The sequence below is a fragment of the Alternaria viburni genome, assembly GCF_023758015.1.
Source record: "Alternaria viburni strain BMP 2772 chromosome Unknown scaffold_5, whole genome shotgun sequence".
Classification (NCBI taxonomy): domain Eukaryota; kingdom Fungi; phylum Ascomycota; class Dothideomycetes; order Pleosporales; family Pleosporaceae; genus Alternaria; species Alternaria viburni.
Genome location: NW_026055774.1, coordinates 377,002 through 390,093, shown reverse-complemented (window position 1 = coordinate 390,093; position 13,092 = coordinate 377,002). Strand labels below are relative to the sequence as shown.

Sequence of the window (13,092 nt, the reverse complement as noted above, 5' to 3'; positions counted from 1 at the left end):
AGAACGAGACTGGCTTTGGGTATAGAAGAGAAGAAGACTGTCAGAAAAGCACATAGGCGTATTGAGTAGGGCTTTTGGATGTATGCAGCCACGCATGAAGGCCGCTGTTGTTTTGGAAGTCGAACGTAGGAGCCGACGCATGGCCATAACCTGCGCCAGCTTTTTGGATCGGACGACATGGTGCCATAGTAGTCGTAATTTTCAACAAAAAAGAGTAAGCTTCGAGGAGAGAAGAAGCTAGCAGATTCGAAGGCGGTTTATAACCTGTTTCTGACGCTGTCACATGGTATGATTGTTGTGATAACACTAGACTATTGAAGCATGTAGAGACATTCCACTGTCGAGATGGACTTTTGGGCACATGTAAAAATGGTATCATGGTTTTTGGATGAAAGGAAGGGACAGACATGTCCTCTGCAGTCGTGCTTTTGAACTCAACAACATGAGAGGTTAGGATGCCTATTTTGATTAAGTAGAGAAGGATTTCAGCGGAGAATAGGCTCGCAACTTCCACTGCTTTCATAACTCGAGCGTTGGACTGCTTTCTGGCATGAAAGAGGGGGGTTCAGCCAGAAAGGACCATAAGTCCTGTTGTCCTAATCTTTTGAACACAGGCCGCAAACATGTAGGTGGTTTTCAGAGGTGATCGCAGGAGCAGACATGGCTACCGATTATCCGGCGTTTTGGACGGAACGACATGTACTTGCGGAATCTTCCTTTTTAATGAAACGAAGTATGCTGTGAAGATAGAGAGAGAGAGCTCGCGGCTTCTCCGGCATCTTATACCCCTAGAAGTAGGGACATCTTGGCGGTCGCTGGTACTTGGGTAATACGTCATGGCCAGAATCGATGACAACTTGGAATGAGGAAGATATCACAACTAGGTCACCACTTTTGAATCCATATCAGGGCTGATTGGAGTGGTATCGACTTTAAGTCTGGATTACGAACATGCGAATAATATTGCCGACTTTCATAACAGTTGCCGTAGCGTGTTTAAGTCGGAAGAGGGGCAATACGCTCGTAGCAAGCTATTATCCTAGTTTTAGTAAGCGACAGTGTATTATACTTATAATTTCTCTTATTTATAAAAGTATCTTTTTATTAAAGTTATTAATATTATAAAAGTTATAAGTAGCTTATTTTACTTTATATTATTATAGTACTATAAAGTAAAATAAATAGTAACTATAAAATAAAATTACTATATATAAATATAAGTTAAAAAAAAAAATATAAAAAATAACTATAGTAAGTATTACTTCTTAAAAATATAATATATATATAACTATAGCTACTAATATAATTACTATTTTTTATATAAATACTTAGCTTACTTTTAATAGTAAATTACTACTACTTAATATTTTTTTATAACTTTTAGCTTTTTTAAAGTTTACTATTATAATAAAAAAAATAGTAAAATTATAAGCTACTTATTACTAATAAGTTATTATTTTTAAAAGTAGTACTTTTTTTAGAGCTTAGCTATATACTAAATAGTTATATAATACTTAAAAGTATAGTTTTATTCTTAATAAGTATTAAAGTATATAAATATATATACTAAAAATACTAATATAAATATAAATATAGCTAATATTTATAAGTATAAACTAAATAGCTAAAAACTTCTTAATTACTAAAAAAGTAGTAGTATTAAATTTTATTTAATAACTTTAACTACTTAGTATTTAGCCTACTTAAGTAAAGTAAAATATTTTAAATAGTTAGTTTATAAATATAAACTAAAAAGTATAAATATTAGCTATTTTAGTAAGTTATAAAATTATTATAAAAAATAAAAATAAAAATATATAAAAAAAGTATTATAGTAATAGCTAAGTAGCTATTATAAGTAATAAGTTATTTAGTTAATTATTTAGATTATCTAGGTTATTTAGTGCTAGTATATTAAATATAAAGTCTTTTAGTGAGCGAGAAATTTGCGAAGCTCTTCGAGAGAGATCCTATAGCGTCTAGCCGTAGAACCTTTGGAGTCAAACAGCATGGATATGACATTGCTCAATTTCGATAGATGGAATGCGCAATAGAGGCACACAAGACATCCTTCGTGCGCATACATTGTTCGGTCTAGACCGTGAAGTTCTGAGCAAGAAGTCATAACGGAGATTATTGCGGAATATTGGACATCGCGCTGCACCTTCTGGGTTTGTTTCAAGGCCTCGGAGAGACTCAGAAGACGTAGATCTTCGGTCCGCGACTTTTTGGCATTTATGCCGAGAAGGAGAATAAAAGAAGAGCAGGAGACGAAGACATGGTAGCCCTTTGGCTCAATTTTGGTGCTCGCTCTCGCAGAAACCAGACATACGTGTGCTCCTGCAGAACTTTTGTTTTTAGAAATACGCGGATTGAATGATTGAAGAAGAAGGGAAGAAGCAGTAGCTTTTATATCTGCTCAGCACCGAAGCCAGCTCATCCTTTGCTAGTCTATAGATTTTTCGGTTGGCTGAACGTCTAATGGGTTTGCAGAACCATGTACACAGCGACATCGTGGGAACTGATCCATCACATTGATGAGCGCGAGGTTTAGTGTTAATTTTCGATGCACATCAGATAGAGACAGGGAAACCAGGAAGTCGCTCATATAATTTATGACCCAGACTTTCGACATGGTTTCTCTCCCATCAATCTTGCTGCGCGAGAGAAGATCAGTCCATGATGATACTTGGCGACAGATTTTCGATTTCAGAACATGGCAGTTGTTCTCTTATGTTCAGGAAAGTAGGATTTTAAAAGCTTTCAACACATCTAGATTTCTCGACTGTTTTTTTAGGTTTGCGTGTTTCTGATGATTCAGAAGACGAGGAAGAAGCAGATGTCTTATAGCAGAAGCGGCAGAGCCGATAGGCCCATGCAAACCAGGGCGTGGGGTTTTAGAGAATAGCGGAGTGAAGTCATCTTGTCGGTCTGCTGCATGGTAGTCTTGTACGCAGTTTTGACATAGGTGGAATGCATGTCGGATGCAAAGCTCGTATTTTTAACTCGCGCGGATACGCTCAGCACATCAGGATGTCTACGAAGTTTTTTGAGAATTTTGGAGGCTGCTCAGAAGACACCAGACATAGTAATTGGTTCATTTGTTTTTGGTAAGATAGAGAAGCAGTGTGATGGGGAAGAAGGTTAGCCAGATGACGGGGTTTACATAGTGCTTGGACATTAACAGCCTCGCTTTCCCGCAGCGTCGTGATTGACTACCAGAATACAACCTTCCATACTCAAATTGCATCATGGTTTTGAGTAGCTTCCATCTTAGACGGAGTGTTTACCCAGGGTAGGAGGCGTGGAAACTCCAACATGACCTGGTGATGTGGTAGTTTGGAAATGACAGTTGCGATATCATTTCCTCCCCAGCTGGCGTCGACACAACGGCTGCGAAGGACAGTCAGGTCATACGGCGTTGTTTTGGAGCTTTTCAAGCCTGGACAGCATGGAAAAGGTACTTCGCTGTTTCATGTTCTGCCCAGAACAAGGACACAGCCATGGGATTTCGCCATTTTGATTTGAGTATTGTTAAAGAGACTGCAGATCCTCAAAACATTGGGTCTCATGTTGAGGCTTTTGGAAAATTGTTCACGAGGAGTGTGTGAGCGAGGAAGCGAGCAGCAGTTCCAGTGGAAGACTTGATACACAGTCTCCCGACACTTCGCAGTAACGTGGTATGACTTAGTGTTTGCGTGGGTAGGATCATGTAGCGGTGTATCGACGTTTTTTGGGACCGCAGCAAGTCTATGCATGTTGAATGTGATATTTTCAAAAAGATTGTCAGAGCCAGAAAAGGCGAAGTCATGGCCGGTCATTATGAAGCTTTTGGTAAAGTAAGGAGAAAGATGTGTAGTGAAGGAAATAGAAGGTTGGCAGTCGGAAGAAGGTATTTATACACCAGCCCGGCCCCAGTCGCACGTGATTGTCATACGACAAGATGGGAAAAACAACGCCGGCAGCTGGTTCATTCACCGCGGTGGTGCATATTTGAGGGGGCAATATGTTGAGCTTTCTGAGTTGCACTTCGAAAACACTGCAATGCGCACACACATGCATCGTCGATATACCGTTGTTAATGTGCCATAAACCAATTGTAAAGACACTTGGCGCGAGAAAGACGAAGTCTCGCCCATGGATTCTTGGCAAGGACTTTTTTGAAGGATACGGCATTTTGGGGGGTTGGCATTCAAGGAGAGGAGAGAAAGCTCTGGAGGGTCGGTCAAACCTACATGTCCTTTGCAAAGTCCACAGAGCCATAAGACAAGACATTATCGGATTATCGTCTCATACACCGGAGCGTGCAACTTTTAGAGGGGACGCGACATATCGCTGGGGTAGTCCCGATTCCAGCGGCATTACTCTTCTCATGCCATCTTCGCTGGCTATTTTAAACAGTTCAGACGGGCTTGCAGACCGCAGCGAACGTGGCAATCTTCCAAGGTTGGTATTAGATTTGGATAAGACACCGAGGCCATAGTACTGTACAAGTGTCGTTTTGGAAATATTAAAAAAGAACGGAGAACAGCAAGCCATAGTATGGTTGTTTTTACCTTTTTGGAAATTACTAGAAATCCAGTGTGTTATAGAAAGGAAGAGCGAGAGCCTGTAGAAGAGAAGTATTTATACACAACAGGCTGCTCCACACCATTCGGGAGGTCCGTAATTGTCTTTGTCAGAAGCAACGCAGACATCGAGGCGTTCACCCGTCGGTTTCAGACATGTGTGTTCCTGCAACGACATTTTGGGGTTCTTTCTGGAGCTGACGGTAGTCACCATGTAGGTGATCAGTGCGCCCTTTTGAGAGCAAACCGCTATATTCGTAGTCGCTTTGTGTTCATAGATTTTGAGTTGGAGAAGAGGCGAGACGCCGCACATGGGGAACGGTTGCGGCAATTTTAGAGAAAAGAACTCTTGGAGTTAGTGTGTAGAAGAGAAGAAGGACCAGTAGCGGAGAGGAGCTTTTATATGTCACTCAACAGCCGGAATAGCGCGCAAGTGCGATGATCAGTAATAACTCTTACTGCCTTCATGTGACTTCTCACTCCCGTTTTGGTACAGAGATCGGGGCAGAGCGGACAACGTTAGATGCTGATATTTATCTTTGAGAAGCGCCCCTCTCGTCTTTCATATACTAATATTGTCAGATTTTTGGTAATACGAAGGCAGAAGCGGACGGACGATTCCATAACGGCGAACTGTGCCGCATTTTGATAAAGCGAAAGCAGGCGCAGAAGGCAGATCATGTTAAGGGCCTCCTCTGCCTTTTGGTAGGGTAACAGAAGAGACACAGAGCTTTCCCATAAATCTTTCTCACGGGGCTTTTTGGTAATGCAACAGAAGGACCGCAGAGGCACAGCCATGGGCCTCTCGGTTGATTGTTTTGGAAAAAACCACGGGAAGATGTGAGTGTAGAGAAGTAAGAGACTCCAGCTCAGGAGGTATTTATATACGGTCTCCAGCTCAAAGGCCGGGAGACCATGTCATGTGATTCAAATCTTTTTTGTGAGACAAGAGAAGAAGCGGGAGACCCATGAAGGGCACGTGATGAATTTTGAGCAATCATCTTCTTGAGCCTGTTTTGTTTTGGTGACCTTCGGCGCTGGTAGGAGACAGAAACCATAAAGACTCTACAGTGAGCTTTGGAGTGTAGGCGCGCACTCATCGGGAAGTAGTTTGGTAGTTTTGGTTGGAAAGAGAGAGGAACCAGCAGACATTGAAGGTTGTATGCTGCTCTTTGAAGTACAGAAAAAGATGTTGTGACAAAGAAGTAAGAAGAGCAGCAGCAGAGCAGTGTTTTATACACCACCAATCTACTAGCGCAGTTATTAGTTTTGCTTTCTTGGGTTTCGCAAGTCCGGAGCATGACGCAGATATCTTTTGGTCTCGTGAACATAGCCGCGTGCATCTCCGATTTCCAGTGTTTCTAACCGTCCAGACAGCCATATGTCCACATTGATGCGTTTTTGGAGGCCAGCAGGCAGAACAACATCCAATTTGGCAATGGCAGTTTCGGTGAACCGCACCCACACATCACCTTGTAGATGAGGGTTTTTGAGATGGAGGAGGCAGGCGAACACCATGCATAGAACGCCAAATTGTTTTGGAAAAACACCAGAGGTGTGTGGATAGAGAAGACAGGAAGACACGGCAAAGACGAGGTTTTTATACTCCAACTACCGACAAGGCCCCGTTTATAAACGATGCGGTGGCTGTTTTGGTGGACCACACCCACACATGGCTAAAAGGTGATCGGCATTTTGAAACCAAAGAGGCAGGCGAACACCATCGACTCGTTTTCAGGAATTTTGGAAAGAATTGGAGGGGAGTGTGGGATAAAGAAGACAGGAAGACCCGGCAAAGACGAAGTTTTTATACCCCACCACCGACGAAGCACCGCTCATGAATAGTGTGGTAGCGGCTTTGGTGGATCACAACCACACATGGTGTTGTCGCGGGGCAAGTTTTGAGAAACAGGAGGCAGGAGAACACCATATGGACGCCGTGACTCCGTTTTTGGACAGAAGTTACAAGAAGTGGGTGATAAAGAAGAAAGGAAGAGCCAGCGAAGACGAGGCTTTTATACACCGCCCACGCGCCAAGAACTGCCCATTACAGATGGAGCTGGGATTTTTCGGATTGTTGCTGAGATGTAGAGCCAAAGTCGGCACATGGCTAGTCTGTAGAAATATTTGTGGAAGCACAGGTTCTCACATGTATACTTGATTCTCAGTTTTTGGAAGTCGAAGAAGAGGAGGACGAGCACATGGACGGATTGGGGGTATCTTTTGTTTCCGGAGCGACACGCGCGCACATTATACGCTCTGCTGACTTTTTTTGAAGTCCACAGAAGGGGGAGCGCACAACATCGATGTTGACCGTACTGTTTTGACCGTACTGTTTTGGTAGAATTCAGGAAGAGAGGGCAGGAGCGTACACCATCAGTTCTTTCAAGTCAGGTTTCGGTAAAAACACAGAAAAGGTTGTGGAGTATAGAAGAAAAGAAACCAGAGGATGCAGTGAGGTTTTTATATCCGCCCGACCGACACATGGACGCGTCGAAAAGATCTTTTCTCACAGCATCCTGAGATGGCTTTGCTTTTTTGGACAGAGAGAGCTCATGATGCATTCGTATGCTATTTTTGAATGCTTCCCAGTCATGAGGGGTGCGACCAGTGAATTTTGGATACCATACGCTTCCTCTTGCTACAGCTTTGGAGAACAGCGACAAGTCATTAATCTTTTCGCTATAGTTTCTCGACCGGCCATCGTCATCTTCGACTACAATTTCTCGACTCCTCCCACCAACATGTGAGAGTTGAGGTGACGTTTCGAGAATCCCGGAAACGGAGACATGTGATAGTCATGTCTTGTTTTTTTCGAAAAGACAGGACAGTCGCCAGCACATAGCCACTGGTCTGGTGTATTTTGGGTAGATGACAGTGTTTTGAGAAGGCGCAGGAGGGAGCGCACACCATTTGGGTGAACCCAGTTTGTTTTGGATAAAATAATGGACAGGTGCAGAAAGAGCGCGCACCATGTTGTTGTCCAATTTTGTTTTTGGCGAAGATGATGAAAGAGCACAGGACAGAACGCACCACACATATCACACGGAGCCAGACTTTTGGATAGAATGATGAAGATGCGCAGGAAGAAGCGCACACCATGGCATAAGATCGAGACAGTTTTTGGAGAAACCCAGAGGAAGAGGCGGAGGCAGAAGCACGTCCCATCGAAAACAGCCGTGAGGAATTTTGAAGAAATGATGGAGAGGCGCAGGAGGGAGCGCACACCATGCATTCTGTCCCTGCATTTTTGGAAAAACCCAAATGAAGGGTGAGTGATAAGAAACCAGGAGAGAGGGAGTAAAGCGAGGTATTTATACACGGCCAGCAGTGCACGTGCTACAATTTAGATAAAAAGTTGGGACGATTCGAAATCTTCAGGTCTTCCCATGTCTTCTAGGAAGGCTTACTATTATCCTGTAGGCCATATCAATGTTTAGTGTACATAACCCCCCTCATCCGCGCCATTTTGTGCCATCCTGACACGCCTAGACGCCGGTGCCCACCATATCCTTCCTACTTCTTCCCCCTTCCCTTGGATTTACTCCTCGTATTCCGACTGGGCGGGGGCGTATCCTCACCACTACTTTCCGCCTCAGCCTCAGCCTCAACAACCACGCCCTCATCCTCCACCTCTTCCATCTCCTTCACACCCCCATCTCCACTCAGCCTATCCTTCGCCTTCCGCTCAGCCTCCCAATCACGCACCAGCCTCGTAACATCATCTTCCCGCGGCTTCTCCTTCCCATTCCACGCACTGCACCCACCGCATCTCCACCTCCCAACATCCTCAAGCGTGCGTGCACCGGGCGGCGCTTGCCCGTTGACAAGCCGGCACTCTGAACAGATCAAGACGAAGCGGTTCTTAGCCTGTGTTTCGTCTTCGCCGAGGAGAGCGTCGAGGATGCGGTCGTACCAGTGGGTTTGTGTGAAGGCGGCGGGGGAGTCGGCGGTGTATTGCTTGGTTAGGTCGACGGCACCGGTATTGAATGCGTTTGGGGCGAATTCAGCACCTGGGGCTTCGGGTGGGAGTAGTTGCTGTGGCGGGGATGGGCCCTGAGCGGACGAGACGTTCGACGGAGGTTTCTGTGGGGTATGCGGGAGTTGCTGTGGCTGGGGTCGCTGGATGTTTGCCGTTGGGGGAGGAGGCATGCCAGTGCGGGGGCCTGGCGGCGGCGCTGGTTTCTGGGGGCCTTGGGACTTTGTGCGACTGGGAGAGTTGCCTTGTTGTGGCTGCTCGGGTTGTTTGGGCGAGGCGCCATATTTCTCGAGTAATTGCTGGGTCGAGTTGTACTTCGTGGCCTCCTTGAGGCGCTCGATGGTAGCGTCGCGTTCCTTGTTCAGCTTCTTGAGGTACGCTTCAGTGTTGCGGATGCGGTAGTCGAAGTAGCTCATGAGCGCGTAGCGGAGGCCATAGATCCTGGAGGGTTAGATATATTCCTTGCTGCGATGACGATGGACATACAAGACAGGCCCGCCAGCCACCACGCTTCCCTCAATGGGCCCCCAATTCTGCCAGCCCGTCACGAAGGTGAGCACGACCGCGACCAGAATATACGCGAAGCCGGTATAAAGCGTCCACATGACGCGCGCGCGTCGCGAGAGCTGCTTCTGTTTGTCATTGCGCGCGGCAGCTCTGTTAATCTTGCCAGTAAGAGTGTTGAGCGTCCTCTCGAACGAGGCGGCATCTTCGCTACCCTGCCACAGTCAGCAAGCGTATTAGCGCGTAGTTAGATTCGACGTACCTTCCAAGGCCAGAAGGACACCATGTTGGCTCTGGTAGATCGCAGCCCGGTGTGGGAGCTAGATTTCTACCGTTGAGGCCACCGAAGCGTTGCTCGTGTGTGGACCACTTTCAGCTGCGCGACGTCAGCGGGTGTCGGATCGCCAGCCGGGGGGACCCTGACGGGAACGATGTCACGTGTGCCAACTTTCCTCGCGGAAGTTCCGAACGGAACTGATCGTTCTTCACACGCTTCGATTCACTACATACACACCGCCCCGACTCTACACAAGATGGCGCTAGTTGCGTACCGGAACCTGCTGCGATCCGCGCGCATCGCCTTTCAAGGTACGGAATGCGACATTGACCTACTTCCCGCGCTCACACAGCACAGGCGACATGAACACCCTCTTCGCCGCCCGCACTGAGGCCCGTAACAAGTTTGAGGCGAACCGTAACCTACGAATCGGAAGCGAAGAGTTGCAATCGTCATTAGTGCACGCGGAGGAAGTAGCCAAATTCCTACGGGAAAATGTGGTTCAAGGCCAAGCAGCGGACCCAGAGGGCGAAAGCTACAGTATGCTTCTTGCATGATTGTATAAGAGCTGGATAGCTAACGCAGGCAGAACTACGGATACACGAGCACACCGAGCGAGGCGACAACGAGGATATCAAAAAGGGCAAGGGAAAGAGTACATTGGGAGGCGCAAAATGCTGTTCCTCCTAGGCTTTTATGCACATCGAATGAATCATGATACCCATACAGTCCAAAACGCCGTCCCAATGCAAGAAATAAAGACCTAGTTTCCGGCCAAGCTGGCGTACTGGACATCGTCGTCCGCTCCCGGTGGTGGTGCAACGACCATGCTGTCCAGGCTGTTCTGTGGTGCGGCCTCAATCGCAGCCTGAGAAGCGGCTGCCCGTCGCGATGAGCCGGCCACTTGTCGTCCCTCCTTTGCGTATTGCATCCTGACGTTCTGATCCAAGCTGTCCAGCTGCTTCGGCTTGCCCCAAGTGACGCGCATAGGGCAGCCCTTGATGACCACCTTGCCCTTCAGTGTTCCCGCTGCTGTCTCGGCGTCTTCCCGCTTGACGAAGTTGACGTATGCGCAATGCGCTCGATGTGAGCAGACGAGTGACCGAAGCTGGCCGTATTGTGAAAAGTGCTTGCGGAGTTCGTGTTCGGGAAGGTCGTCTTCCACACCCGTGACGAAGAGCGATGCGACATTGGGGTCCGAAGGTGGCAGCCAGTCTTGCGGGTTTGGCTCCGCGGATGCGCCGCCCATGCGACCTCCTCTTCCGGGCCTCATGCCTCCTCGCGCAGGTGTGCCTCGTGAATCTCGCGTTCTGATCGGTCCTGGGACATGACTGCTCTCGCCTCCTGCGCCACCTCCGCCGGGCGCGGGTAACGCCTTTTGCCCACTCTCGCCCTCCTCAGCCTCTATCCGTCGCTGCTTCTTGTAGTAGGGCTCACTCTGCGCCAGACGCTTGAGGAGGTCGCGCGCCTTCTCATCCGTCTTCTCGTATGCCTCCATCGCTCCACGCCCCTCCTCGATCTCTCTCTCGTGCTCCTGCGCATAGTACTGTCGGTTGATATCGCTCTGTGGGCCGGGCGCCACCATCTTCAGCGCGGCATCACGGACTACGATGGGCAGACCGAATGATAAATCGAGCATGCAGTGCTGGCAGCAGTTCTTGAGGCGGGCGCATGTGAGGCAGATGTTGGTTCGCTTCTGTCGCGCGGTGCGGTCGGCCTTCCAGCGGAAGATGGTGAAGGGTCGCGTGCAGATCTTGCACTCTGCGCCGTAGTCCTCCTTCAGCATCTGCACGTAGGTGCTATCCGGCAGGCATTTCTCGCAGACGGACGGAAAGTCGGTAGTTTCCCAACCCGATCCTACAAAAGTTAGTGTATGCTACGCGCAGTGGAAAAAGACATGACGTACGGTTCAGGTCGCTCTTGATTTGCGGCGGCATGGTGAGGCCTGCTGTGTAGGGTGTGCGACAGTGACTGAGTTTTGAATGTAATCTCGCGACTTCGCCGAGCGAATCTGGGGACGTCGAGTACGCGTAGTGGGGCGCGGTGGTTGTTGCGACAGATGGTATGGGAGTGACGGTAGAAATCTAGGCACTACGCTATACGCCTCTTACGGTCTTGGCTTTCACGCGCTCGGGTGGCGACGACCGACCGCTAGCGCTGTTGACCAGGGCCGCGTACAGAGTCGGTCGTGATTGGGCGACGCCAGTTACCCCCTAAGAAATTCAAGTCCCAATCTCCTACCCATACCGCTCTTTCCTCTCCGGGGTCGTCTTTATAAAGTTTCAGGGTCCTGTCCTCTTCGAATTGTTTATTCTACTATCCGTTTCATTCACTTCACCCCCCGCATAACTCCTTATCACTCTTAATACCCATCATGTCTCCCATTGCGCTCGAAAAGGAAGACCATTCTCGCGATGCCGAGTTCAACAAGGCCATGCACGGCAAGTCTGCAAAGGCTCGCGGTGGCATGACTGCCATGTTGCAGAAGGACAAGGCTGCCCAGCAAGCCGCTGTCGACGAGTACTTCAAGCATTGGGACAACAAGGCCGCTGGCGACGAGACCGAGGAGACCCGCAAGGTATGCATATGTGGCATTGCTGTATACCGTGTTTACTAACAGACCCAGGAACGACGAGATGAATACGCTACCCTCACAAGACACTACTACAACCTCGCAACCGACCTTTACGAGTACGGCTGGGGACAGTCTTTCCACTTCGCCCGCTACGCCTATGGCGAGTCTTTCTACAAGGCCATTGCCCGCCACGAGCACTACCTCGCCCACAAGATGAACCTCCAGGACAACATGCGCGTCTTGGATGTTGGCTGCGGTGTCGGTGGACCCGCCCGTGAGATTGTCAAGTTCGCTGGTGTCAACGTCGTGGGATTGAACAACAACGACTACCAGATTGAGCGTGCCACTGCCTACGCCGAGAAGGAGGGTCTCTCAGACAAGCTCAAGTTCACCAAGGGTGACTTCATGGTACGATATACTCCCACACCCTGAGAACCCTTCACTAACTCGTCCTAGCAAATGTCATTCCCCGACAACTCTTTCGATGCCGTCTACGCCATCGAGGCCACTGTCCACGCACCATCGCTCGAGGGCATCTACAGCGAGATCTTCCGCGTTCTCAAGCCCGGCGGTGTCTTTGGTGTCTACGAGTGGCTCATGACCGACAAGTACGACAACGACAACCCCCACCACCGCGAGATCCGTCTTGGAATCGAGATTGGTGACGGTATCTCGAACATGGAGAAGATTGAGGTCGCGCTCGATGCTATGAAGAAGGCCGGCTTCGTGATGGAGCACAACGAGGATCTGGCAGACAGGGACGACCCTTACCCGTGGTACTGGCCGCTCTCTGGCCAGCTGAAGTACATCAGCACCATTGGCGACATCCCCACCATTCTCCGCATGACCAAGGTCGGACGTGGCCTCATTCACAAGTTCGTCGGTGGTCTTGAGGTGATCGGTCTCGCCCCCAAGGGCACCCAAAAGACTGCCGACAGTCTTGCTCTCGCCGCCGACTGCCTTGTTGCTGGTGGCAGGGAGAAGCTCTTCACACCCATGTACCTTATGGTCGGAAGGAAACCCGCCGACGCATAAGTTTTCAATTCTCGCCCTTTGCATTAGACTTCTCTTCGCATCTAGGACCTTGTTGGTCTGCGAGCTATTCCTTCGATATAGGAGCATCATCTCCTGGCATTTGCATCACGCGCATTGGAGACGCGCATATATACTGTAATATTTGAGAGTAGGG

The 13,092-nt window shown here is 48.5% G+C and overlaps 4 protein-coding genes across 4 annotated transcripts; 2 read left to right on the top strand and 2 right to left on the bottom strand.

The window, feature by feature from the left end:
• Positions 1 to 8,084: 8,084 nt before the first annotated feature.
• J4E79_002990 (uncharacterized protein) lies at positions 8,085 to 9,337 on the bottom strand (the record flags this gene model as incomplete). Its single annotated transcript, XM_049351886.1, has 3 exons — positions 8,085 to 8,988; positions 9,034 to 9,266; positions 9,314 to 9,337. The coding sequence occupies 3 exons, from the start codon at positions 9,335 to 9,337 to the stop codon at positions 8,085 to 8,087; spliced, it is 1,161 nt and encodes a 386-aa protein (XP_049213357.1).
• Positions 9,338 to 9,584: 247 nt separating this feature from the next.
• On the top strand, positions 9,585 to 10,018 carry MZM1 (Mitochondrial zinc maintenance protein 1, mitochondrial; the record flags this gene model as incomplete). Its single annotated transcript, XM_049351885.1, has 3 exons — positions 9,585 to 9,639; positions 9,686 to 9,868; positions 9,918 to 10,018. 3 exons carry the CDS (start codon positions 9,585 to 9,587, stop codon positions 10,016 to 10,018), a joined length of 339 nt encoding a protein of 112 aa, XP_049213356.1.
• A 73-nt stretch (positions 10,019 to 10,091) lies between these two features.
• SLT11 (Pre-mRNA-splicing factor slt11) lies at positions 10,092 to 11,265 on the bottom strand (the record flags this gene model as incomplete). The annotated part of the gene is made up of 2 exons (XM_049351884.1): positions 10,092 to 11,185; positions 11,235 to 11,265. 2 exons carry the CDS (start codon positions 11,263 to 11,265, stop codon positions 10,092 to 10,094), a joined length of 1,125 nt encoding a protein of 374 aa, XP_049213355.1.
• Positions 11,266 to 11,702: 437 nt separating this feature from the next.
• ERG6_2 (Delta(24)-sterol C-methyltransferase) lies at positions 11,703 to 12,938 on the top strand (the record flags this gene model as incomplete). Its single annotated transcript, XM_049351883.1, has 3 exons — positions 11,703 to 11,906; positions 11,955 to 12,311; positions 12,360 to 12,938. The coding sequence occupies 3 exons, from the start codon at positions 11,703 to 11,705 to the stop codon at positions 12,936 to 12,938; spliced, it is 1,140 nt and encodes a 379-aa protein (XP_049213354.1).
• Between the last annotated feature and the right edge of the window lie 154 nt (positions 12,939 to 13,092).